The sequence below is a fragment of the Carassius auratus genome, chromosome 4, assembly GCF_003368295.1.
Source record: "Carassius auratus strain Wakin chromosome 4, ASM336829v1, whole genome shotgun sequence".
In the NCBI taxonomy this organism is placed as follows: domain Eukaryota; kingdom Metazoa; phylum Chordata; class Actinopteri; order Cypriniformes; family Cyprinidae; genus Carassius; species Carassius auratus.
In genome coordinates, this window is record NC_039246.1 from 6,264,565 (window position 1) to 6,291,237 (window position 26,673).

At 36.8% G+C, this 26,673-nt stretch overlaps 1 protein-coding gene across 1 annotated transcript; it reads left to right on the forward strand.

Moving 5' to 3' along the window:
- The first annotated feature begins 122 nt into the window (after window positions 1–122).
- ptprr (protein tyrosine phosphatase receptor type R) lies at window positions 123–26,659 on the forward strand. The gene is made up of 13 exons (XM_026224344.1): window positions 123–357; window positions 1,341–1,633; window positions 11,677–11,820; window positions 13,163–13,273; window positions 17,670–18,019; window positions 20,127–20,316; window positions 20,499–20,583; window positions 22,044–22,123; window positions 22,345–22,482; window positions 22,565–22,675; window positions 22,847–23,004; window positions 23,407–23,520; window positions 24,945–26,659. The coding sequence occupies exons 1-13, from the start codon at window positions 300–302 to the stop codon at window positions 25,036–25,038; spliced, it is 1,926 nt and encodes a 641-aa protein (XP_026080129.1). The 5' UTR covers window positions 123–299; the 3' UTR covers window positions 25,039–26,659.
- The last annotated feature ends 14 nt before the right edge of the window (window positions 26,660–26,673 follow it).

Below are 26,673 nucleotides of genomic sequence, written 5' to 3' on the forward strand. Positions count from 1 at the left end.
TGAGTGTCAAGAAAAGCGCTATATAAATGTAAGGAATTATAATAATTGTTATTTATGTTCTTGACCGGACGTAACATATGGATCGGCGTTTGAATCGGTTCTTTGAAGTGAATCAACAAAACGATTCTTCAAATGGATCCTCTCAGCGCTAGAGAGACACACAGGGGTGTGTGATCCTCAGCAGATGAAGAATTATTGTATTAAACAGCCATCGTTTCAGTGTCTTAACCATAGAGACACTGCAACCTCGACTGATTTCCATAAAGCCATAATGTATTTGTAGTACGAGAAGAAGAAAAATGTTCGTGGACACGGCATTAGTCGTTATTTCTTCATTGATGGGATTGCACGTCACAGGTGAGGCTAAAAACAAAATCGATATCGTCTGTTCGTATAAATTCCTGCTGTAATAATTTATATCAAACGTATTTGCTATTGAAATTAGTGAACTGGGCGTTTATTTGGCAAAATACACGGTGTGCGTTTAAGAACATGGGCAATGGCATCATTTGATGGGGTAAATGAAATCTGTAAACAGTGCAGGTCATAGAACAAAGTGAAATATACGGACCTTTATTCGACAGGGAAATGTTTATATCCTTGTCTTTCAGTTCTAAACTGAATAATAATGCATCTAAGCACAATCATTTCTGAAGCTTAATCCAGGTAGAGAAGAAATAGCTATGCACATTCATTTTTAAAGAGTATGTGTTCATTATTAGGTTGTCTTGTGCCTGTGTATGCTTCATACTGCATTGCTGTTATTGATATTGCATGTGGTTACACTCCATTATTATGGTTATGCTTCTCATAACAGACTTAAATATACCTTACTTCACTTATCAAGCACTTAACATATTTAATCATGTGCAGTAATTATTTATTTTGACCGACTTGAGTGCAATAAAACATTGATGTGGAAACAATTTTCCCTTATAATTAGATAGTGGCCTACATTTCGCAAACAATCACAAAGAATAAAAAAGCTTCCAGTGAACAGTTTTGAAAAAAAAATTTCTTACTATAAAGAACATTTTAGTAATCTGAAAAAAACGTACTCTATACCCCTAAACTTAACCTATACGCTTTAGCAAGCGGCCAAGCCGATTTCATTGCAATTTTGACTTATTCAAGTTATTATTCAGATTTGTTCATATGCAAATTTACAAAATAAGCCAAATGAGGCCAACTTTAAATAAGCCGAGTTTGTAACCAATATGCTAAATCAGTATAAATATAAACTGGAGAGTTGCGATCCTACACAGTAACTGGTCAATCGACTATTCCAGATATTATAAAGTAACAGCTATGATGTGAAACTCTGTTTGTCTGTATTTCAGGGGGCATCTCTGTGGACAATGAAGTTTATCAGAGACCGCATCGGCGCTTGGCTAACGGATTGACTGGCCCTGTATACCAGCACATGGGTGTTCTCGGTCAGGAAAAGGCTTTAGGATTTAATGGGGAATTGCTTCAGGCCCAGTCCCGTGGACGGCTGGCAAAGCTGATGCCCGCAGGGTTTCTACGATCCCATTTCCAGAGAGCTCCACAGAGGCAATCAGATGTCAGCTTCCTGCAAAACACTGACCATGTGGAGAACAAGCCTGTATCTGCCCACCATACGGTCACAATGGTGAGCGCCTACACAACTTGTGATTCTTTGCCTGGGGTGTTTTAATTTGCTTGATTTGAGGTGTTTTGTGTGGTACTCTAGGCATATTAATAACAGTAGACATACTTGCCTTAGCTTTGACATTGGGTCTGGCATTGAACATTTGGCAACTGTCTATACATACCAGATTGAATGATGTGTATTTGTGAGTATCACAGTGATGGGGATGTGTTTTATGGTGGAGGGAGATGAACTCTCTTACCCTCAAAGGCAATTACACTAATGCACCTGATGCGAGACCTCTGGAAGCTTCTCCACTCCCACGAGGTGTCCAGAAAAATCAATCACGGCTCACGTATATCACCACTTCAGTGCACAGCACTGCCTGTGAGAGTCACACATTAATTTATTTATTTGCTTTAATGCGGATGAAGCTTAATATGGGATGTGCTCAGTACACAAAAGGTGACTGCAATTTGCCTGTCAAAATGAATTCAGGTTTGAGAGCTACTTCAGTGTGGGTGGTAATTAAAGTCAACATGAAATCAACATCATCCCTGTTTATGTCATGAATGTCCTGCTCTTGTTATGTTGACTTTGTAGATTTCTTGTGTCCCTGCTTTCGTTAGTAAGGTCATCATGGTTTGCACCAGTGTCTTTATAGCCCTTGAATATCCACCTTATTCCTATACCCCATGACGGTTTGCGCAAATTATGGGTTTAACTTTCGTTAACCTGTAAATAATCAGTGAAAGGTTCACTCTACCTTTTCGTTTTTTTTTACTGGTACAATGAGATGAGATAATTCTTCTCACCCTTCAGCCATCGAACATTAAAATGACATTTAAAAGCGTAAAAGCATAGACAAGGTACTTTCAACAGACCACGAATTGCCCAAAAAAGCGCGATTCCTTACACAGCAAAAATGGACTAGTGAAATATCACTGTAGTAATTAGGGCTGCCAAAATGGATGAAAAACTAAATTCAAATTTTTTTACAATTCTAATTATGTTCGAATTTAAAATGCATAATTTCAGTTAGGGTGAGGCCAGAAGAGGGCGCATGGAGCAAAATATTACTAATGCACATTTATTCAAAGCATAAGATAACACGACTATCTGTGAAAAAAATGCATAACGTTTAAAATAATGTTTATAAACAATTATAATTTAGTTGCTTGAAGAACTATAAACAAAACCGCATCATGTATGCATGTATAGTTTAATACAAATGGCTAAAAGCCAATCACAAAGTTGAACTTGCATTAATTTCTAAACATGCAGCTCTTTTGTGCAAGATTCAAGTGCAACGGTGATAGATGTTCCTCTAGAAAATGCGCAAAACATGCATTCTGTGTAAATGGCTTGGTTTCAGTTTTGACATTTAATCAAGATCTTTTCCGCATTAATGTTCACTTTTTTCAGCAATATTTGTAATTAACAACACAGCAGCGCCACATCTAGTCTCTTCAACTGGATAAGCTAACAAAAACATTTGAAGGATAACATGTAAATTACATTCTTCATTCATTCTTCACTTCATAGAGTGGACTACAAGAGAAAAATTTAAATTATTCAGACACTTTGACCTGACCACATTTTAAGTGTTTTTTCTTTAATTGCTAAAGCAAACTTTTTACACTTTTTACTTTTATAGTAAAATTGGTAAATTTACTAATTGGTTTACATAAATTGGTATTATTTAATTGTGTACTCAAATGTAAAAGCTGACAGCTATTCAACCTAATTCATTAGATACCTTTCTATCAAAGTTATCCAACATTAACAACATGAAGTTGTTTTGACACAGTTTAACTCTAAGTTCTTGTCATATCTTACTACCATTTTCTAAACTATTGTGAATAAACTGTTATAATGTGAGAAATGTTGAAGGTGTCTGAATACATTTTGGTTTGACTGTATGTAACCCTTGGCTGTTGGGCTGGGCGATATATCTAACGATATGATCCTGCGCATCTAGTCAATAAATCTGTTTCCTCGATTACCGCTATATCGGCATCACCTGCTTTCAAATGGAGCGGCATTTAATAGACAGAGCCGTAGATCACGGACAAGCTATGCAATATCACGTTCATATTGCGTATTCAACAAAGGCGATAATGAACGCGATATTGCGTAGCTTGTATATAATAATAATAATAATAATAATAATAATGTGTATTATTTAGGGGTGTAACTGTACATGTATTCGTACCGGACCGTTTCGTTACAGGGCTTTCGGTACAGTGCATGTGTGTACCGAATGACCGAATGCAATATTTTGTAAGCATAGGAACATAGGTACATTTTTGTGTTTCCAAACGTACATATTAAGTGGCAGAAGTCTCCGCGTTCAGCGCAAATCCCGCCCTGCAGCTGATTCTAAGGCCGGTGACACACTGGCTGCGTGGCGTTTCTGCTGCATGTCAGTTGCGTGACAGCTGCCTCGCGTTTTCTGTGTCTTTACACACCAGAATCGTGCCTGACGTGGCGCTGGCGCGCTGCTGCTACTGTAGGTGACATAGCGGGAGGCCGCCAAGGCGCCAACAGACCAGGATCTTGTCTTCACGACAACAATATATATGCTTCATGTTGAGCATAAATATAAAGCCTACTGATAAAGGACACCGTCAACAGCATTGACGGCAAAATAGAATATGTTTGACAGGTGCAATATCGGCATTTAAACAGACCTTTGCTCTTAATTCCGATCGGTCCAACGCTATAACGAAATCTGAGCAGGTCTAAAAACTGAAACTGTTGATGCTGCAACTTTACAACTTGGGAAAAGTTAAATATATTTTTTAAATATGAGCAGGCCTACAACCTGGGATTGGTAATGCTGCACTGTAATCATAGTTATTTATATTTTTCCATTATATTTTATTATATGATATTAGTTTGAGACTGAGAGTATTTTATTTAGTGGAGAAATTTTATATATATATTATTAAAAAGTATTTAAAAAAAAGTGTAAACAAATTGTTAAAAAAGTGTATAGTAATGAACAACCTGCAGTTTAATGTTTGCATTTCTTTCCCTTACTGTACCGAAAATGAACCGAACCGTGACTTTAAAACCGAGGTATGTAGCGAACTGTGATTTTTGCGTACCGTTACACCCCTAGTATTATTGTAACATATACAGTATGTGTATGTGTATACTAATAATAATGCAGCTTAACTCTTAACTGTTGATAAAAAAGAATTATTTAAAGTCCCCGTGAAACGGAAGTTGCAAACGGCTTTTCTCCAGTGTTGTGACGTATTTCCGAGAGAAACGGAATAATAAATGAGGAAAATAGTGGGCGTGGCTTATTTTCCAACTAGCACCTGATTGGATCTAGATAAGTAGGTGTGTTCAATTGCATGAGACATGGTTCATTTCAACTCACCGTCGTCAAACTTTGTGAGGTACCAATGGTGTACACTGACGGGACAGCGTTATCTGTTAATGACAGATATCTCACAAACCCTATTTCGTGTTCTGTCCAATTTTTGAAGCATTCGTCTGTGAAGTGCTTCGAACACATCCGTGACCACTCTGTTATTCCTCCTTCTCGAAATGTAAAAAATCGAGCCATCTGGACCGTAACGAGGGAATTTTATTGAAAGGGAAAAGTGTTCAGTGAGTTCCACAACCAAAAATGCACCTGCTCGCCATCTCTCCTTTCACGCGCTGTCAATGCTCGCACACACACAGACATATGTCTACTGTCAGTTGGAGGGGTGTGGTTACGGATTAAGCAGACACCCAATTCCTCAAGCCTACGTCATCAATGAAGGTCCTCCAATGCAGAGGGGAGGGGCATTTTCAGATTTTGATTAAAGATTATGAAGCCAAAAAAATTTTTTGTGTGGATTGACTCGCATGGATGAATTGTTCAGCACAAAATGATCAATTTAGGCGAAGAAAGTAAATATAGTCTATTTTGATTTCATGTGGACTTTAAGCTTGAATAAAATTATTATTTTTGTTTAAAAGTATTTTGGTATATTTCACATTCAAATACTCTTACAGCAAAATATACTGGAGGCCATCCAATTTGAGTGAAAATAATCAGGGTATCTTCCGTCCATTCCAAATCCGTTTCAAATTAAAAAACAGAAAACGAAAAACTCAAGAGGATTCAAGTGAGAGAACATGAATTAAATAACCAGAAATGGAAAAATGGCTCGTTTATTCGTTATTCCATCTAGGTTAACAAACGGAAAATGAGTTTTTGACTTAATTTCTCATTTTGTCGTTTTGGGTTTAAAAAACGGCTTATGGCTTCAATATTTCATTCGAACTTGTGGGCGGAGCTGAAACGCTCCTTTCATCTGATTGGTCGGATCGCTCCGCCTTCAACTCGATCTTACATTCTTTCAGAATAAGAGTCTTATAAGAGTAGTGTCTGAAACCACCGCTCACTGTTAATTAACATAATATTTGAGTCAGATGTTGCTGCATAATTCGTGCTGCTGTGACTTGCAAGTCACGCCTTTAAATTATTTCTAGGTTATAGTATTGTATGAATATTGTCCCACTGTAAATACAGTGCAAATAGTTTTGTCTCCTTGGATAAAAGTGAAGAGGAAATAAAAATCAATAATAGACTGAACATTTCCATGATAATATGTCTGTAACATTTACCACTCTCATCTTTTAAGTCAAAAGGCACTAGGTAGGTGTGTGTGACATTAATAATTAATTGGGAAAATTACTATAGTTAAATTTATGAAATAAATTAGTAATATTCGTTTTATTACATACTAAATTGAATGGTTTTTCTTTTAGTCTTTTTTGTTGGCCTTGAGAAAGCCAACATATATTTGAACATTATTATCATTTATTATGAGAGTAATTGACAAGGACTAAAATTTTAATGTTTCACCAAATTTCCTTCTCAAAAAATCCTAGTGACTTTCATTATCTGAGCAATGAAGGTCTTACACTTAAGGTCCACTAGAGGGGGAGACAGGATTCCTGTTTACGTAAAATGGCAAATAAATACATTAATTTCATGTGTACTACCATGAATATGCCATATCTGTGTACAAGAATAAACTTCACACTTCAAGCTGTAATTTAAAACTTCCCATTCTGGCTTTTTCAAACTACCTCCAAATGTATTTTAATATATTTTTTATTCACACTGGTTTATGCATTTAATGTTTGTCCATCTAGAACTTTTATTTTTCATGAGCTGTACATTTTAAGATGTACTCAGTGTTGATAAATCACATGCACTGAATGTAAATGCTAATGTCAGGACTCTCAGTCCTCCTCTTGGATGGCCAGTGTCCTGCAAAGTTTAGCTACCCCAAATAAACACACCTAAGCTAAGCAAGGTCTTCAGGATCAGTAGCAATGTCCAAGCAAGTGTGTTGGAACTGAACTCTGCAGAACATGGTTCTCCCGGTTCAGGACTGGGTTTTAAATCTATAAATGAATTTGTACAGTTGGGTGTCTGCATGCAGAGGTGTACTTCAGTAAGTACAATGTAAACTGTAATCTATAAAGACAAATCTTCAGATAAGCATTAAGGCCACTGCCTTGAGGTCTCCATCCATTGGTCAAAACAGACCTTAAACCCCACCACACTCCTGCTAGCTGTCATCAGTAATTGCGGCTGGTGCCAAATAAAAATTATTATGTATCCCTTGTGCATTGTTCAAATTCACTACCCTTTCGTTATGTTCGGGATGAAAACATTCACTCAATTAAACTGCTATAAGCATTAGATAAAAAATTTTTTAGGAGAGAGAGAGAGAGAGAGAGAGAGAGACTTTTGCGCACTTACCTTGATGTATTTGAGAAAATCTAAATGTACACCTCAGCTCTCAGAACTACATGGAGTAAACAAAAGTGTATTTATGCACCTTCTGCCTTTTAATGGTGGTGATAAGTATAGACTAAACAAAAACAGTACATGGATTTAAACACATGCCATCCTTCTGGTCATTTGATGGTGAGAAGAGCAGCAAGCAATACGAGAAAGGGCTTGACTTGAACCAGAGTTTTAGAAATGATTATGCAGCTTGACCCCTCCAGCGAGTTGCTGCTTATTTGAAGTTGGTATTGCATTTTGGTTCATAATCAATTATGTTCAAAGTAGTTTTTTTATAAGATTTAAAGGTTTTAAACTGGCTTCACCATCAAGAAAAGACAAGTATTTCACACATAGGCCCTCCGTTCTTTTCACCATCAAAAGTCAGCAGGTGCATAAACACACTTCTTCTTTTTTTATTGTTTAGTCCATGTAGTTCTGAGAGCATGAGGTGCATATTTGGATTTTTTCAGATACATCAAGGTAAGTAAACAAAGATCTCTCCCACACTCTCTCTCTCTCTCTCTCAAACACACACACACACACACACACTATAATTTGCTGTTAAACTCCATATAACTCTATATACAGGCCAGAAACTAAGCCTTTTTTTTTGTACAGGCCTAAAGGGTTAATGGTCCCACCTAGTGATCAACTGTAAAAATAACAAATGTTACCTCTTCCCAACAGGGAAAACCACCAACAATCAAGACTGCATGATTCTATGGTGTCATGGCTTTACAATCAAAAAATGTCATTATAATGGAAGTCAATGGGACAAAAACAGCCACCAACAATAAATGAGGGAGAAAAAATTAAAATCTAATGCTGCACAAAACTAACAATACATCAAAGCTAATTTACAGTTATTAATCTTTGACATGCCCAAGACTGTCATAAAAGGTAAAAAAAAATATCCAGTCCACAATTACTTTTTATATTGAAAATATGTCATTTTGTGTGTGTTTTTTCTTCCCAAATCAGTGACATAATTTATGAACTTGGTAATTAAAGAGTTAAAATCTTTGATTTTTTTTTTTTACATTTGGTAGTTTGATCAGGACTGAGGGTGATTAATAGATTTATGCAAAAAAAAAAAAAAAAAAATCTTTATCTGAGACTTTTTTACAGCATTTTAATTTAGTGGGTGTTTTCATCCCAAACATAACAAAAGGGTAGTGAATTTACCCACAGTATACTGTTGAGTTTTTGAAATATTTCAAGCATTTTCCCAAAATAAGTGTCAAAATAAGATTTGTCACCAATCATTCCATTAGCTGCAACACAGAGAAAGTTGTGGCCAAAATAAGACTCAACTTTACCCCCTAGTGGACGAAAACGTCCCCAACAACGCATATGGGGTATTATGTAACAGCAAGTCATTTGTGCAAGTACATTTGACTTGCAGTTTTTCCAAAACTTAATCATTTTTATTTGGTACCAGCTGCAGTAGTTAATGTTGTTTTATATTATACAGCTATCATTGAGCTAAGGTATACCCCCCTACCACCCCATCTATCATTGGAGAACCTGTGTTACACAGATATGGCATATTCATGGTAGTACACATGAAATTAATGTATTTATCTGTCATTTAAACTTACATAAACAGAAATCCTGTCTCCCCCTCTAGTGGACCTTAAGTGTAAGACCTTCATCGCTCAGATAATGAAAGTCACTAGGATTTTTTGAGAAGGAAAAAGTCTGATCTGAGCTGAATTTGGTGAAACAATAAAATTTTAGTTGTTGTCAAGGCCAACAAAGAAGACTAAAAGAGAAACATCATTCAATTTTGTCTGTAATAAAACTAATAATTCTAATTTATTTAATACATTTAACTATATTAATTTCCACAATTAATTATTAATGTCACACACACCTACCTAGTGCCATTAGACTTAAAAGATGAGAGTGGTAAATGTTACAGACATATTATCATGGAAATGTTCAGTCTATTATTGAATTTTATTTCCACTTCACTTTTATCCCAGGAGACAGAACTATTTGCACTGTATTTACAGTGGGACAATATTCATACAATACTATAACCTAGAAATAATTTAAAGGGGTGACTTGCAAGTCACAACAACGCGAATTATGTGTCTACATCTGGTTTTAGATATTACTCTTGTAAGACTCTTATTCTGAAAGACTGAGGAGCCCGAGTAGAAGGCGGAGCGATCCGACCAATCAGATGAAAGGAGCGTTTCAGCTCCGCCCACAAGTGCGAATGAAATATTGAAGCCATAAGCCGTTTTTTAAACCCAAAACGACAAAATGAGAAATCAAGTCAAAAACTCATTTTCCGTTTGTTAACCTAGATGGAATAACGAATAAACGAGCCATTTTTCCATTTCTCGTTATTTAATTCATGTTATCTCACTTGAATCCTCTTGAGTTTTTCGTTTTCTGTTTTTTAATTTGAAACGGATTTGGAATGGACGGAAGATACCCTGATTGAAAATCATCATCAAAAATGGTGGCGGGGAAAGAGTTAATAATTAATCTACAGCTGAATCAACACTTTCCATGTGTCACGTAAAATGAATTACCTCATCTCTCCAGAAGATGGTGTCTGAAATGTGCTCACTTCTTTTTGTTTGCTCATTCAGTGGACTATACTAGCGGAATATTATTATTATTATTTTGTGTTATTATTATTGAGTGAAAACAAAGAAGATCATCCAGCATAGAGAAATAACAACAAGAAACACAGGAGAAACTTATATTTTTATACTTATTTTATATGCAAATCTGCTTGATTTTAATACATTTCAAATCTAATATCATATTATCTGTTTATCATTAATCATATAAAAAAACATGTAGACTATCATTTGTTGCAATTTTGTTTTGTTTGTGCAACTGTTGAGAATCATTTGTGGCAACGTGATATGCCACACAGTATATGTTGCAACATTTTGTACCAATTTTACTTTGTTAGTGGTATATATTATAAAATCAATGGTATCTGTTCTAGACATCATTACCTCAATGTGACTGAATCCGTGAAGTTTCTCATAATCAGGTGGGCGTTATTGACGTTTAAATGTGGTCATGTGTTTGTTTCATCCGTCTGACATCAATCAGGAAGCCACAGGAGTTTAGAACGAATCGTTGTCACCCCTTAGTTTCAATAAAAGCTTTTTCCGACTGAGGAGGAAGTTTTGACTTCTGAACGTTACACTATATCATTGTTTTCAGTGTTCAATGATCTTTTATCTCAAGGTGATTCCTTCTGATATGAGGCCTTTAAAGTCTTACAAACGTTTAATCTTTTCATTGCATCACACAGGGTTGTCCCTGTTCTTTTGCTTCTCTCAGTTCCCTTTGTGGTTTGGGAAACACAGTCAATGAAAGATTTGTTTCAAAAGGTTTCTTGCGATCTTGATGTCACTGTTCCTCTAACATCTGATGTTGTAGCTTCTGCTCAGACCACCAGAGGGCACAATCCCCAGTCGTTACTTTAAATAAGTGGCTTTTTTGTGTACTTCTACTTCTAAAAGTCGTTTTTAAAATCTGTAATTTTACTTTTACTGAAGTATATTTCATTACATTTCAAAAAACATTAATTACTGAGTAAAAAAAATAAATACATTTGCTCCCTGGAAACTACTTAAAGGGGCAATGTGTAATATTTACAACGATCTGTTTACAGAAATGCAATATAATATACATAACTATGTTTTCAGAGGTGTAAAAAGAACCGTTAGGTTTTTATTAGCCTAGATTGAGCCATTTCTATCTACAGACACCGCACTGCTAGGGGTGCGCCGAATCCGATCACGATCGCCCAATCGTTAATGCGAATCTCGTCAGTAAAGCCGGTTCTCTAATCAGCGGTTAATTCCATCAGGTGCGTGATTTCACTTAGAGCAGCTGTTACTACACAGAGCCGTTGTTAACTGAGAAGATGCGCAAATAAACGCTGAAAATGAACGTGGATTTGCGCAGCATCCTCTAGAAAATCCATCCTCATGATGCTAGGGATGTTTCCAGTAAGTTCTGGATTGCTGTTTCTGTCATTTACAGTGAAGCTTTTATATTGTGTGTGTGTGTGTGTTTTTAACTGACTAGACAGACAGACAGATAGATAGATAGATAGATAGATAGATAGATAGATAGATAGATAGATAGATAGATAGATAGATAGATGGAAATACAATTTCTTACAACAGTTAAAACATTTAACTGAAAACTGTTCAGTTGACTTCAGTTGTCTAATTGTAAAGGATATCCTTCATGGTTTTAGGAGGAGAATGATGACATCGAGCTGTACGTGTCGTCTGTCGGAGCATCAGAACCTGTGGCTCATGAGGAAATGATCCGATTGCTCAACATCAACACCCTTCACCACAGCTCTGGGCCGCTTGCCACCACTGAAGCATCCACTGAGGTTTGTGTCTCAACCGTTGTAGGATGAGGTTTCAGTCAGATGTAAAACTGCGGAACACGCTGTTGTTGCATTGCCTTGCATTAGGTGAATAACAACGGTAGCAGAGTAACAGTCCTGCCTCCTACGTATCGACCTTTTCTGGCAAACCCGTCCGATTTGCATCAGTGGGCCATAATGAGAGCCACCATCATTTGTGCCGCTTGTTCAGCTTTTCAGCGTCCTTTGGCTGTCTCGAGCTGTGCTGTCTGAGACGTTGGAGGCCCCTGGTTCTCATTCTGACACCATTCTAATGTTTCAAAAAGTTTTTAAAATACATATGGAAAAATCTGACCACCAAAATGTCTCTTTCTTCATAGCACAGGAGTCTCAATATAATTGTATTATCTGAACTCTTAATTTGTCATTTGAAGATTATAAAAAAAAGAAAGAAACTTATGTTAAAGAGAAGAATTAAAGAAGATGGTATAAATGTATTGCCTTTTAAGGGGTTAAACAGGGGTTAAACATTTATAGTTTCCCATTTAAAAATTCCAACTGAAATAAAATACAATATTGACTTATTTCACCTAGTTTATACAGTTATAAACTAAAACTAATAAATCAAAATTAATGAAAACTATATAGGCAATTAAACTGAAACTACAAGTGAAACCGAAGTGTAAAATATTTAAAAAATAATAATAAAAACTACAATAGTATATCAACTATACTAAAATAACACAATGTTTACTTCTCAGTTGGAGAAGCAGTTTTTTTTTTATAATATAAAAAGGGTATAATACATTTTATAGCATTTTTGGTACTAATGATGTTTATAATATAATATAATGCAATGTACATTACTAATTATAATAATGATAATAAATATAATATATAATACAATTATTGTAGTGTTTTTCCACTATTTGTAAAATATTGAAGATGTTTTGCAGTATGACAAATTTTGCAGTATGTAAAAAGTACAATAATTTATGTAGTCTCTCCATTAATATGATCGAATTAGTGATAATGTTTAAAATATTTTAACTGAATATAGAACGTTACCTCACAGGACCCTGCTGTTAACTTCCCAAGTACAGGTGCACTTGTGTTGCAGTGTGTGTGTGTGTGTGTGTGTGTGTGTGTGTGGGCAGATTCAGGGGGCGGAGTCAGCTTCTGTCTAGCCCAATGTCAATGTCTTCCTTAAGATCGCACTTGTTGATCCCTGTATTACTTTTACTCAAGCACGGTCCAAATGTGTTTTAATGCTCTCAAACCTCCCGCCTGATATAGCACTGCAGATCAGCTTGACATTGTTGGATTTCACGGCTGTTAATGTTCTTGTCTGTCTGGCTTTGAGCAGAAGACCGTTTTCAAAGACCACCATGAGAAGAACAGCGTTTGGGGTAAAGACGGCTTCTATGTGCTGGTTATCTGCCTCACAGTATTCATCATCGTCGTCACCTGTTTAATGGTATGTATCTCTCAGAGGCTTCTACCATATGCTTGATTTTTATAGTATGTGATGCAATGTGGGAAGATACAGCCCTCTAAAAGAGTATGTGTGCATGGTGGCGAGTTTGCATTAATGACATTGAGCTCTCGCTTATGTTTTAAGGATTTATTAAGTTTCTCCTAAAATTCCTTCATAGAAATACCAATAGATTCATAATGAGTAGATAGTTGTTAACACTTCAAAATGACAACTAGGAGAAATATTTGAGTTGGTATTGAGATGCCTAACTTTTGATGTGGGAATACTGGTGTCTTTCTCAGGAAAACAAACATAGGAGAAGCAAGAAACTTTGGTAAAAGTCAAGTCATCTTCATACATGCCACTTCATACAATACACATTTTTCCAAAGTCACTTCACACAGAAGTTTAAACTTCTTCAAATATGAGAAAAAGTGAATTCTGCTGTAAATCAACTCTAAATGGACAAGAGTGTGATTATTCAAACCCAAGTCTCTTCGGTGTTTTGTTCACAATTTACTCTCCATTTCATCTCGGTGCTTTTTATAGAAATAGATGCGATATTAAAGAGATCTTATTTGTGATTAGGCCGTCCTGCGGTTTAAAAACACTGAATACTCGTTCACTTCTACAAGTTCTGATACTTCCTGTTTAATGCTTGTCTCAGCAGAAACCCTTGTGAAGTTAACGCCAACGGTTTTTAAGATTAAAACTCCGATCATTCACGTCTGTACGCACAGAAGACACTTGGGTTGTATGATACCGTGAGTAATTGTGAGAAAGACCAGAGACACAGGATATGATACAGAAAGAGTCATTGCAAAGCGGATGTATTGTGGCAGAGGAAGTCGCATGGTTTCCTCTAGTGGTTCAGCACTTTAAGGGATCAGCGCTGCCATCTTGATCGCACCTGACTCTGCCCTCTGATTGGCCAACGTTTGCTCTTAACGTTTAAGTCTGTCTTAAGTCCGGTAATGACATCATCGCACGTCCTCAGAGCACCCGCTCTCTCTGGCGCTGATGGACTGAAGAGCTTAAGGAATAATTACCATCTTAAGCTGTGAGCCGCGTAAATATAGGGACAGGACTGGTTTTCACACTTGTTAAAGGGTTAGTTCACCCCAAAATGAAAATTCTGTCTTTAATTACTCACCCTCGTGTCGTTCCAAACATGTAAGAACTTTGATCATCTTTGGAACAAAAATTAAGATATTTTTGATGAAATCTAAAAGAGCTCTATGACCCTCCATTGACACCAATGCAACTGAAATGTTCCCAGGCCCAGAAACGTAGTAGAAACATTGGTTAATGCCTTTAATGCATTGGACCACCAAATATAATGATCCTTTTGCATGAGACATCCTAAACAACTAAAGGCAACTATATTATATATATATATATATATATATATATATATATATATATATATATATATATATATATATATATATATATATATATATAATAAAAAATATACCTAAAATATCAGCCGTAAAATATTTACTCATTACGGTATAGAATAAAAAGTATTCTCATAGCTTCGCAAAACTGAAATTGAGCCACTGATGTCACATAGCCTTGTTTTACAGATGTCTTACTATGTTTCTTGGACCTGGGAACATTTCAGTTGTGTTGCTGTCTATGGAGGGTCAGAGAGCTCTCAGATTTAATCAAATAAAAAATATCTTAATTTGTGTTATGATGATTAATGAAGGTCTTGCAGGTTTGGAACGACATGACGGTGAGTAATTAATGACAGAATTTTCTTTTTGGGGTAAACTATCCCTTTAATTGTTTAGGCGTCAATCATGAATCATTGTAAGAGTATGAATTGTGAAAACAGCTTTTTGTGCTTGTAGGGTTGCCAGATGCATTTGCAACACAATTCAACTACATTAAGGGCCAGTAATGAAGGAAGTGTTTGTCTTTTTGAAATCAGGCCTAAAGATGCACTGAAACCATACAACATCTCGTTGTGACGTGATAGAGACCTCTTGTGGCAAACTTTGGAATTCCTGGATGCAGTTGTGAGCACATTTGTTTTCAGGCATGAAAAATGTGTCATATTTAAATATTTACGAAGGAGTTGTATTGTTAAAATAAATGTAGAGGGATTTTTTTTTTTGACTAGATACCCTGGCTTTTCCATGTCCTGGTTTCTTTGTAGACTATTTACTATGAGGATTACTTTGAATTGTGTAGATGAAATTAAAGCAATATTGAATTAGTTTTAATCATGAAGATTATTATAGATCATTTAATTTCTCAACAACAATGGAAACCATCTAAAAGTATTCAGAGACTGAATCAGTTCATTAAATATGTATGCTGATTGGGTAAATCAATATAGTTAAGTATTTGTAAGTAAAAGAAAATCTACCAATTTAATTTAATTTTAATAAAAAAAAATTGCAAATAGTAAAAGCAGAGTAACTGTATTATTGTTGTATTATTATTATTATGGAACACATATTCACTATTAACTAAGAGTTTTCCCTCAATAAATTCCTAATTTGTTTCTTATTAATAGCATTAATATTAGTATTGGGCAGAGTTAAGGTATCTAAAATATGGTCATGCAAAATTAGGTATTAATGTGCTTTATAAGCACTAATGGATAGCCAATAAGCCAGTTATAAGTATGCTAATAAGCAAATAGTTAATACTGAGAATTGGTCCTTATTTCTTATTTTTCCTTAATAGAGCGACCATGTCTTGTACACATAATGTATGATTTAAATGGGTATAAAATGGACAGCTAAGCTGTTGAATATGGTTAAGAGCAGCAATGTTAGTAACAGGAATAAGGCTGCTGAGGTTAGATACAAGTAGTGGTGAGGAAGTGTTGTGTAGTTCAGATAATGTGATGAAATATCCTGTGAGATCTTAAAGGAACACTCCACTTTTTTTTGAAATAGGCTCATTTTACAACTCCTCTAGAGTAAGACAGTTGAGTTTTACCATTTCTTTTTTAAAGGGGGGGGGGGGGGTGAAATGCTATTTCATGCATACTGAGTTTTTTACACTGTTAAAGAGTTGGATTCCCATGCTTAACATGGACAAAGTTTCAAAAATTAAATTGTACGTTTGAAGGAGTATTTTTGTTCCCAAAATACTCCTTCCGGTTTGTCACAAGTTTCGGAAAGTTTTTTTCGAGTATGGCTCTGTGTGACGTTAGATGGAGCGGAATTTCCTTATATGGGTCCTGAGGGCATGTCTGCTGGAAGAGCGCGTGCTCCCGCATAGCAGAGCACTGAGAGAACAGACATTCACTGATCAGAGCGATTCACTGATCAGAGCGAGAGCGTCGCGAAATGTCACAAAAGAAGTGTGTTTTTGGTTGCCAGGGCAAGACAACCCTGCACAGATTACCAAAAAAAAAAACAGCATTAAGGGACCAGTGGACGGAGTTTATTTTTAAAGAACATCGACGGAGTTGTGCAAGTGTTTTTGTTTGTTCCCCTGCATTTCGAAGATGCTTGTTTTACAAACAAGGTCTAGTTTGACGACGGACGTATCGTTTATTTCTTAAGGATGATGCAGTCCCAACGAAAAAGGGTCACGATCGTGTGTTGGAACCGCAGGCGGTGAGTAAAACTGCATCAAATATCTCTGCCTCCTTGTTAGTTCGTCCCCTCCCATCGGAGACCCGGGTTCGAGCCCCGCCCGGAGCGAGTCGTTGCTGCTGCTGCTCTCGTTCAGTTTCAGCCTCGGGATCTGATTCTGGATCATAAATAAACGGCTGAATCTGACTGTTAGCCATGGTTTGTTTTGGATGATGGGTTTTCCCTCATGGTAATGTCACAGTTAGCTTCCACATGCTCTCAACGCAAAAGCTTACTCGCGCTCGTGATTCTTTAGCTCCGCCCACACGTCACGCCTCCAGCTGGTCGTGTTTTTCTGGGAAAAATCGGTACAGACTATCTTTCTCTTATGAATATAATAAAACTAAATACTTTTTGGAGTTATGAAGGGTGCAGTACTACTCTATAGGTTTTCAAGATTAACAGGGTATTGAGTGAAAACGAGCATTTCACCCCCCCTTTAATGCATTCAGCCGAATCTGGGTCTGGCGGCAGCACTTTTAGCTTAGCTTAGCATAGATCATTGAATCTGATTGGACCATGGGTGCAGCAATGTGCTACCGCCAGACCTGGTGATCAGCTGAATGGATTCGAAAACGGTAAAACTCAACTGTTTAACTCTTAGGGGAGTGAAATGAATTAAGTAGGAGCATTATTATAATAATGACAATCGTCATTCGTGAGAGTTCTAAAAAAATACATTTTTAAACATGTAAAATATTATTTATTTCCAGATTTAGGGTGACCTGGACAAGGTTTAACTAGCCGCGAGTAATAGATTAATATTAAAAATGAATATTTCCTTTCCTCAGGTGCTTTACCGAATAAAGGAGAAGGAATTCTTGGATCATCAGCTCAAAGACCCATCCCCGCCCAGCCGGGACATACAGCTGGCACCCATCCCTGTTCATGGTGCTCAGCCCCCTCTGACCCTCAAGAACAGTATGGTCCAGGCCAACCAGACGTCCAAACCCAGTGCCACCCTTTCTACCAGCAGCACAAGCGCCCCATCCTGTAACATCAGCATCCATCCGACTCATTCCAGCGTGACGGCGTCAGAGCCGCAGTGCCCACCTGGACACTCTGTGGCTGAACTCAAACCCACTGTGTCCTCCACACATTCACCCTTCAGGATGAAGTCTGTTGCAGGCCTGCAGGAGCGGTAAGACTTCCTTTATGCATGAAAGACTTTTGATTTATAGGGGTGCTATTATGCCCTTTTTATATAAGTTGAGGCATTTGAGGGAGTTCAGAAACAGTGCTGACTGATACATAGAATATAACTCTCTAGGGAGGGGACTTTGTGGTTTGTTACTTTGCAGATCGGTTTCATGCCCGAACAACAACGTTACGCACTAAAGGAAGTTAAAAGTGTAAAAAGAAGAAAAGTACACCTTTTAAATGAGTTAATAAAAAAGGAAAAATGTCATTATTTACTTAATTTCATATTGTTTCAATTGTAAACTCCTTTTTGAAGGAGAGTTTTAGAAGAATCTGCTTTTTTCAAGGTGACATTGCGAGAGGATTTATTCAGTTTTTGACAAAAATCATTGATTTTTTGTGTGGCATAACTAAATGCAAATGTGCAGAATGGAATAAGAGACTTCAGAGATCTTAGCTTCGCAAGCAACTTACTAGATTTTAATGACATAACCAAGCTTAATACACTCTATGACAGGGATTCTCAGCTCTGGGATTCTCAGATCCATTTTCGAGATCATATGTGTGTAAATGTATGCTTCTGACCAACTTTTTCCACTTTTTATGTTATTTTAGCAAGAAATCAGTATGGTATTTCAGTATTTACTTAGTTATCACCAAATCTGTTGTCGATCATTAAACTGTCGTGCTAATAAAAATGGATCTCGAGGGACAGGGTTGAGAACCCAAGACTTAATTTTCCATAATAAAATGTTTCTGTTCAGACAATTCATCTTTAGACCATCCTGACAAAAATATATGAAATTCAACTTGATTGGTCAAACCCTCAAATATTCTCAAATATTGCAGGATTGAATTTGACGATCAGTGCTCCAAAATCTCCATAATGCTTAGCTGTATTGAAACAAAACCTGGTACATGTCAAGATAAACATAACCTGAGGCTACGCACAGTTTTAGGACAGTGTCAACTATAAGAAATATGAAATATATAACTTATAACGTCAACTTGTTTAATTTAGTGTGGCATACAGAGGTGATCAATACCAATTTTTTTTTCATGGCAGCCCTGCTGAAACAATCAATAGAAACCTTCACAGAATTTTCAATGGTTTTAACTGGTTATAATGGGAATTCTATTGTTTTTAATGGAAAGTAATTGTCCCTGTTGGTCTCTACTGGTAATCTGTCATCTTCTATTGGTGGTTTTTTAACACCACTAAATCCTAATAGAATATATCCCAGAACACATGACAGGAAACCATTTTTTTCATAGTTAAAAGTTGATGGTTTTTAATGTTTGCAATAATATTTGTAGTAGAAACCATTCAAATTTTATGATGGTTTTTATCGTTTTGTTTTTTTTTTCAGCAGGGAGCAGTTTTGTTCTATAGCCATTTTACCTTAAAATACTGTATTTTACAGACACTTGAACATATGATTATGAAACCTGGTATGGGTCATTGGCACCATGGGAATAACCTAGAAGTTTGTGGTGAATATTATAATGAAATGTTACATTTTACCTGCTGGGATGAGATTCCTTGGGTCATTCTGAGAACAATGAACATTTTCCTGAAAACCTACTTTCTCAAACTCCACTTAGACCATTGGTCATAATTTATGAGTTTAAAAGTTATGGATTTTATTTTGCCAGACCAAACTTATACCATATAACAAATCAATTGTCTGAAACATGCGTTCACCTCCCATATTCACTTTGATGCAGCAAACATTGCTTTGGACCCAGTTCGCATTACAGCACATATAAACACAGGAGCAGATTTCCGTTGAGGCAGGAACCTTTCACTTGAACGCCCCCCTTCTGAATTGCAAACTTGGAGAAACCACACCAACTCTAGCTAGAATCCAATATGGCTGCTCAATCCATTAACAGAAGTGAAACAGCAGTAATATATTGTTTATTGGCTTTTTTTTTTCAACCTCCAACCTAAGCAATGCTTATGTCTTAGAGCATTAGGCTAGGGCATTTTTATTTCTTATGCCAGCAGGTGCAAGTAAAGGTAGATTTGTTCTACCACACTTACCTGACTGTGTTTTGTTAATGGTTTCCAGATATTTTTGATGTGTCTCTGTTGTCTCATGCAGACGTGGATCTAATGTCTCGCTGGTGCTGGACATGAGTGCTTTGGGTTCCGTTGAGCCTTTGAGTAGTGGGGTCGTGACCCCACGTGAGCGTGCCACTCAGGAATACCTGCAGTCAGCCAGTCGGGTCCTCTCACGGCATCAGCTTCGTGACATCACTCTGAACACACCGCTGCTGCATGCAGAGTTTGCCGTAAGTAACACACCAGTGCAATAAGTAAGTTCAGCAATAATTTGGTTCAGGTCGGCTTTACTTAACCATGGGAATTACAGACAGTTGGGGTTCAGTTCGGCATCTTTCAGTGCTTCTGTTATGACAGTTTGACAATTTCTGTTGTATTTGGTTTTCAGAACGTGTACTTTTTTTATCCACAGGAAATTCCAATGAACTTTGTGGATCAGAAAGAACTGGATATCCCAAATCATGGATCAAAGAATAGATACAAGACCATTTTGCCAAGTTAGTATTAGAATTTCTAATGAATGGCTTTTAACTGTATGTCATTTTACTCTGAGCCGAGTGTTTATCTGGAGGCAGTAGTGGCCTAATTGTTAGAGAGTTGGACTTGTAACCCAAAGGTTGCAGGTTTGAGTTTCGGTACGGGCAGGGATTGTAGGTGGGGGGAGTGAAATACCAGCACTCTGTTACACCCTCAATACCACGACTAAGGTGAGACCCTTGAGCAAGGCACCAAAACCCCAGTTTGGAGCACAAAAGGAGAAATTTTGAAGAATGTTCACACTGCTTTTTGCCATAAAAATGTTAATGAAAACAGGAGTGATCTTTAAAACATTAAGTACAATAGACACTTTAAAAGTGCTAATAGTGTTGTCAAAAGTACTGGTACTTTGGTACCAATTTGTTTCTGAAATTTTAAAAACATATCCGTTCTACTGTATTGGTAGTACTGAGTACCAGGTAAATTCAGTTCCCGGTGACAAACTCTGCTTTCAGATATTACCATACCTAAACACAATAAGTACGAATTGTTATTCTACAGTGTAAAAAGATTTTTTGATCATAACAGGAGTTTTTAAGTGAAATCAGTTACAGTGACTACAAAGATTGAGCTTTTAATGCAATGTTTATTTAAAGAACATTGGATGGGTAATATTTGCATTCATAATTTAATTTAAAAAAGTTATATTTTAAATATTAAAGAAAACTATTAAAATCAAATCGTTCCAATAGTTTTTGATGCAGTGCTGAACTTGGAACAGAGAAACTCTAAACTCTTTACTGGTTTGCATACAATTTTTACTGGTATTGATATTGTGTAGTGAACTTTTGGTACATTATTGTGACAACACTATTGCAATACTGCTACATTTACATGATACAAAATTATCATTTAATAATCGGATTGATGTCTCAATTGGACTAAAATGACTCAGTCCTAGCATAATTGATTTGAATGACATTTCAGTCCGATTGAAAGTTATTGCAGAGTGTGGACCTTAAATAATGTGCATATGGTTACATTTTATGAACTAGCCAGTAGCAGTTATTACAACAGTTTTGATGACATCAGACTGCACTTCAGCTTCTCATTTGATTTTCTGTCCAATCAGATACTCTAACTTAGTATCAGATACTAGATCTATACCTGAAATTTTTCAGTTGTTAGTTTTTCACACTTGTTCACAGTTATTGAGCCACAATAGAAAGTGCATTAAAGTTTACAGAAGTGTTTCATGCTAGGAATGTCCTATATACTCTTTAGCAATATCAATATTTTTTCACATGATTATTTTCTTTCACTAATTAGTTGAGAAGGATGCCATTGTATTTTTTTTGGCTCGATTCTGACTTGTTTACACTGTTCTGAAAATATTTGTTCGTTTTTTTAATTTCCTCGTGTTGTGGTGAATCGAATATAATGCTACAAAAATGTTCACACAATTCTCATTTAATTTCAGATCCACATTCCAGAGTTATTCTGAAGAGTAAGAACTCAAACGACCTGCTCAGCAGTTACATTAATGCCAACTACATAAGAGTAAGTTCAATTTTCAGTGACACGCTCACAAATTCCTCAGTAGCCAATGACAAAGTGCCACTTAATGTCCTTCATGAGAACTTAAATCTACTACTATCCGTGATTGTAAAGTGAAACATGGTAATAGGAGAGTTTAGTTTGATCTCCAAATTAACCTAAGTATCCAAAAAGAGTCATTATGCTATTAAATCTGTTTTAAGTTCAGCACTTCTTGTCTCCAGGGCTATCTCAAAGATGAGAGAGCCTTCATTGCCACTCAGGGTCCAATGATCAATACGGTGAATGACTTCTGGCAAATGGTCTGGCAAGAGGACTGCCCTATCATCATCATGATTACTAAACTGAAAGAAAAAAATGAAGTAATTTTCAATAAAAATATCTATAATGTTCTTAATATGGCTAAATAGACTGTCGATGTACATAACGGTTTTCCTTTTTCAGAAATGTGTTCTGTACTGGCCTGAGAAGAGGGGGATCTATGGAAGGGTGGAGGTCTTAGTTAATAATGTGAAGGAATGTGACCACTATATAATCCGCTCCCTTACACTAAAGGTATTTGTATTAGAAGATAAACACTCTTTAGAAAAATGGTTTTAGCATACATTTTAATTCATAAATTTTGGCAGACACCATACAAAGGGACTAATACGAGTGGAATCGGTTCATCTAAGAGAATTACAATGGCCAGATACTGTAATGGAGCGAATGTTTTTGTATCCCCAGCAAGGAGGCCAGAGTCGTAAAGTGGAGCACTACTGGTATACCTCATGGCCGGACCATAAGACCCCAGAGAGCGCTGGACCCCTGCTGCAGTTAGTTAATGATGTTGAGGAGGACAGGAGAGGCTTTACATCCCGTGGGCCGGTTATTGTACATTGCAGGTACAGGAGCTTACCAGCAAAATATTACGAATTGTCTACTGTTTAACACTTTTCCACCATTGCACGATATGCACAGTATTGTCGATGTAATATAGTAAAAAAAGTTCATAATTCAGTTACAATACAAACATATAATCAATCGGTAGCACTTTATTTTACAGTCCTGTTCCTCATGTACATACTATGTACTTATTATAGTAATTACAATAACTATGTAATAACTAGGTACAAACCCTGAACCTACCACTAAACCTAACCCTACCCCATGTAGTTACCTTGTGTTACCAGAACTTTCTTAGATACACTGTAAGTACACTATAAGTAAATGTTAGTACATGTACTGTAAAATAAAGTGCAACCAATCAATCATTAACCATTTAAATTATCTTTGACCTTTTGTAGCGCTGGAATTGGTCGGACAGGGTGTTTCATAGCCACGTCAATCGGCTGTCGTCAGTTGGAGTTGAAGGGAGTTGTGGATGTGCTGGGAATTGTGTGCCAACTTCGGACAGACAGGTACAACTGGTTCAGTATTTTGAAATACGATTATGAAAACAATTATGAATATGAATACAACATAAATTCTTGAGTTGAAATGGCTGAAGTACTAGAATAGTTCACCATAAAACAAAAAATATTTCATCGTTTGCACACTCTAAAGTTGTTGAATTTCTTTCTTCTGCCGAATACAAAATAATATATTTTGAAGTATGAGAGTAAGCTAAAATTATAAGGTTTTTATACTATGGAAGTCAACTGGGCCCAGCAACTGTTTGGTTACCCACATTCAGAATATCTAGTAACGGAAAACTCTGACATATAATACGACACCTGACATTGCACCTCCCACCTGACACAACACCTTCAACTGGGGGCTCGGCAGACCAAGGCCGAGCTAGTGGGAGTGAGGATGAAGGATGAGCCAGGTGGAGCCAAAGAGAGTGGAAGGCTAAAGAGCAGGTGGAGGTCTGGAAGTCTAGTAAAATCCAAGTGACGATGGACCAACAGTAGAGACCACAGAGGGAACGATGAGCCTATGTCTTCACAGGGTGAGTGGAATCATGGGCTCAGAAGCCGGAGGTGGAGCCAGCATTGAGAAAATGGAATGGAAGTCGAGGAACTGGTTAGAAATAGTGAAGAACAGGAGCCAAGAAGCTGGGTTGGACAAATCCACCAGAGCTGGGCCAAACGTGGAGAGGTAAACGAGCTTGGAAGCTGGATTGAGTCAACAGAGTAAGAAGGTCCAGGAAAGTGCTTGGAAGCAGAGTGCCCAAAAGGCCTTGGGGTTGGGAACCTGGGCAGGAACACACTCCAGAGAATCTAGATCTATGATATTCAGCTCCAGGATGGACATGCCGGAGTAGTGGGTTCTCGGGTATGCCTTGGGTCCGTAGTAAGCATTGGCTCTGCCCTGGGAAGGACTGGAGTAGACAGATGGAATTGGAAAGTAGCTGGATAGTCTCAGACATGCTCCCTTTCCATCTCTTCCTTGATGAAATAGCCATTGATCATATCTGATGTACTGTACAAGACTAGTGTGGTGCTGTGAGAGGGAAAGGTATAGTACATATACTCATCCAATTCCTCCTGAAAACATGCTTTTAGCATGTGTCTACTCCTGGGGACTGGATGGAACAAGTCAAAAAAATCCTCCAAAGGGGGCAGCCAGACTGGTGGAGGTTTAATAGCTAGTCCTAGCTAGAATAAACACAAAAATGTAGGTCTGATTTCACAGACAAGGCTTAAGCAATGCAGCTCAGTTATGCATTTTAATCTGTAGATTCAATGTTCGAAAGAAAATCACATAAAACACTTCTTTCAGCAGCTACAACAACTACAAACAAGCTAAAAACTATAACATGATTTTCATCAAATTCTCATTTTAATGGTGATGGTTGTTGCAAGGCTTGACTGTAATCATGCGGTGTCTTTTTCCACAGGGGTGGAATGATCCAAACGGAGGAACAATATGAATTTGTGCATCATGTCTTGAGTCTCTATGAAAGCCGCCTTCCTGTGGAGCCTGGACCGTGAACAGCTAGAGGAGCTTCATCGTTCATACCAAGAGATCTGCTATTGCCATGAGCTTTCTGATTCAGGAGAGGAGACCGCAGATAATGTTTGTGAAGATGGATCTTTGTGGAATTTTGTTCTGTGCGTGTCAAGGCAAGGGTTGCACACATCACAACTGCCGGCAAATGTATTTCTTGGCATATTTTTTAAATAGCCACTTCCGTGCTTTCCAAGGCCACTAGTGTTAAGTGTCACTGTACAAGGTCTAGTTCCACTAAACAATGCTTTTTAAAAACAGTATACACAGCATAACATTTTTTATATCATTTTCCTTCATTTTATCTGAATATAGGCTTAAATATTGGTAAGTAATGGTTTGTAGGCATATTTTATTCTGCTGATGCTGAACACAATTTTTAAATATTCAGACTGTGGTTCCTGTGTTTCTGCTACTGAATCTACAGTGGCGCAACATAATATTTAGTTTGAGCTGCGGTTCACAGTCTGAACTGAATGTTATGAGAAAAGGACTGGATGCCTCAGAATTTCTTTTGCGTTGGCACTGCTGAATTCACAAAACAACAGCAAACCCAGAACAAATGACTTTTTTGAGTGGATTCCTTTAAATAACTAACTCACTAAATCTGTCACTGATTCTTAAGTGGATCCTGAATGATTAAGTGGCTTAAAAAAAAGAGAATCAAGAGGAAAAAAACAAACGAATTTGAACAAATATCCAGTCATGATTCATGACAGCTATGAAACCAAAATAAACAACACCACAACACATTTGGGGAAAAAATATTTCAAATTTAAGAGGTTTTACTTGTGTATTATAATTATGAAATATTCATATTAATGCATACACAGTTTTAGTGTGAACGTTCATGTATGCTGGGACCACAAGGGTTTTGCTGCTAATACTGCATTCGTTTATGGCTTTAGGAATTAAATATGTTGTATGAAAGTGAATATTTCTAATACATTCGTTTTCTATCGTATTTATTATTCTGAAAATGATTGTTACTATTACCTGATACTTTTATAAACCATGGTTATTGTCAGTGTGCACTGTAATGCTATATATTTTCCACTGTGTGGGCTTAATGTTAGGCAGTCAGTGACTTTTCCTATTTATGCTCAATGATGATTAATGTTAATGGAATTTTGTAAATAATAAACGATCTATCATAACCACAATAACAAGATTATAAGCTGCACATATAAATGCCTCAGACAGTGAGGGTAGTAGTATAAGCAACCCAAACTAATGATCTGAGCTGTTTTTATATAATACTTTTGTTGTGGTCGAACTGATTAGTAATGTGTATTGGTACAGTATGTATATTAGAAATGCGTAACTTAGAAGTTTAACTTTAAGAACTATAAACTTTAGAAGCTATTGGTTAATGCTATACAGAGAGTTCTTTCCATTTCCATTGTGTGTTTGGTCCTATAACAATGTTAAACCGTCACCTTAAGCCATAATATCTCATGTTTACATTCTTGGCACTGCAAGTTCATCCAATATGCCCATCTGTTATTACCTCCGTCATGTGAAAAGTGTTTTTGTAAAGTGAAACAGGAATTATGATTCTGACTTTATGGTCATTACTGCCAATAAATGAACCTGGGTTGTCAATTCCGATTTAATTA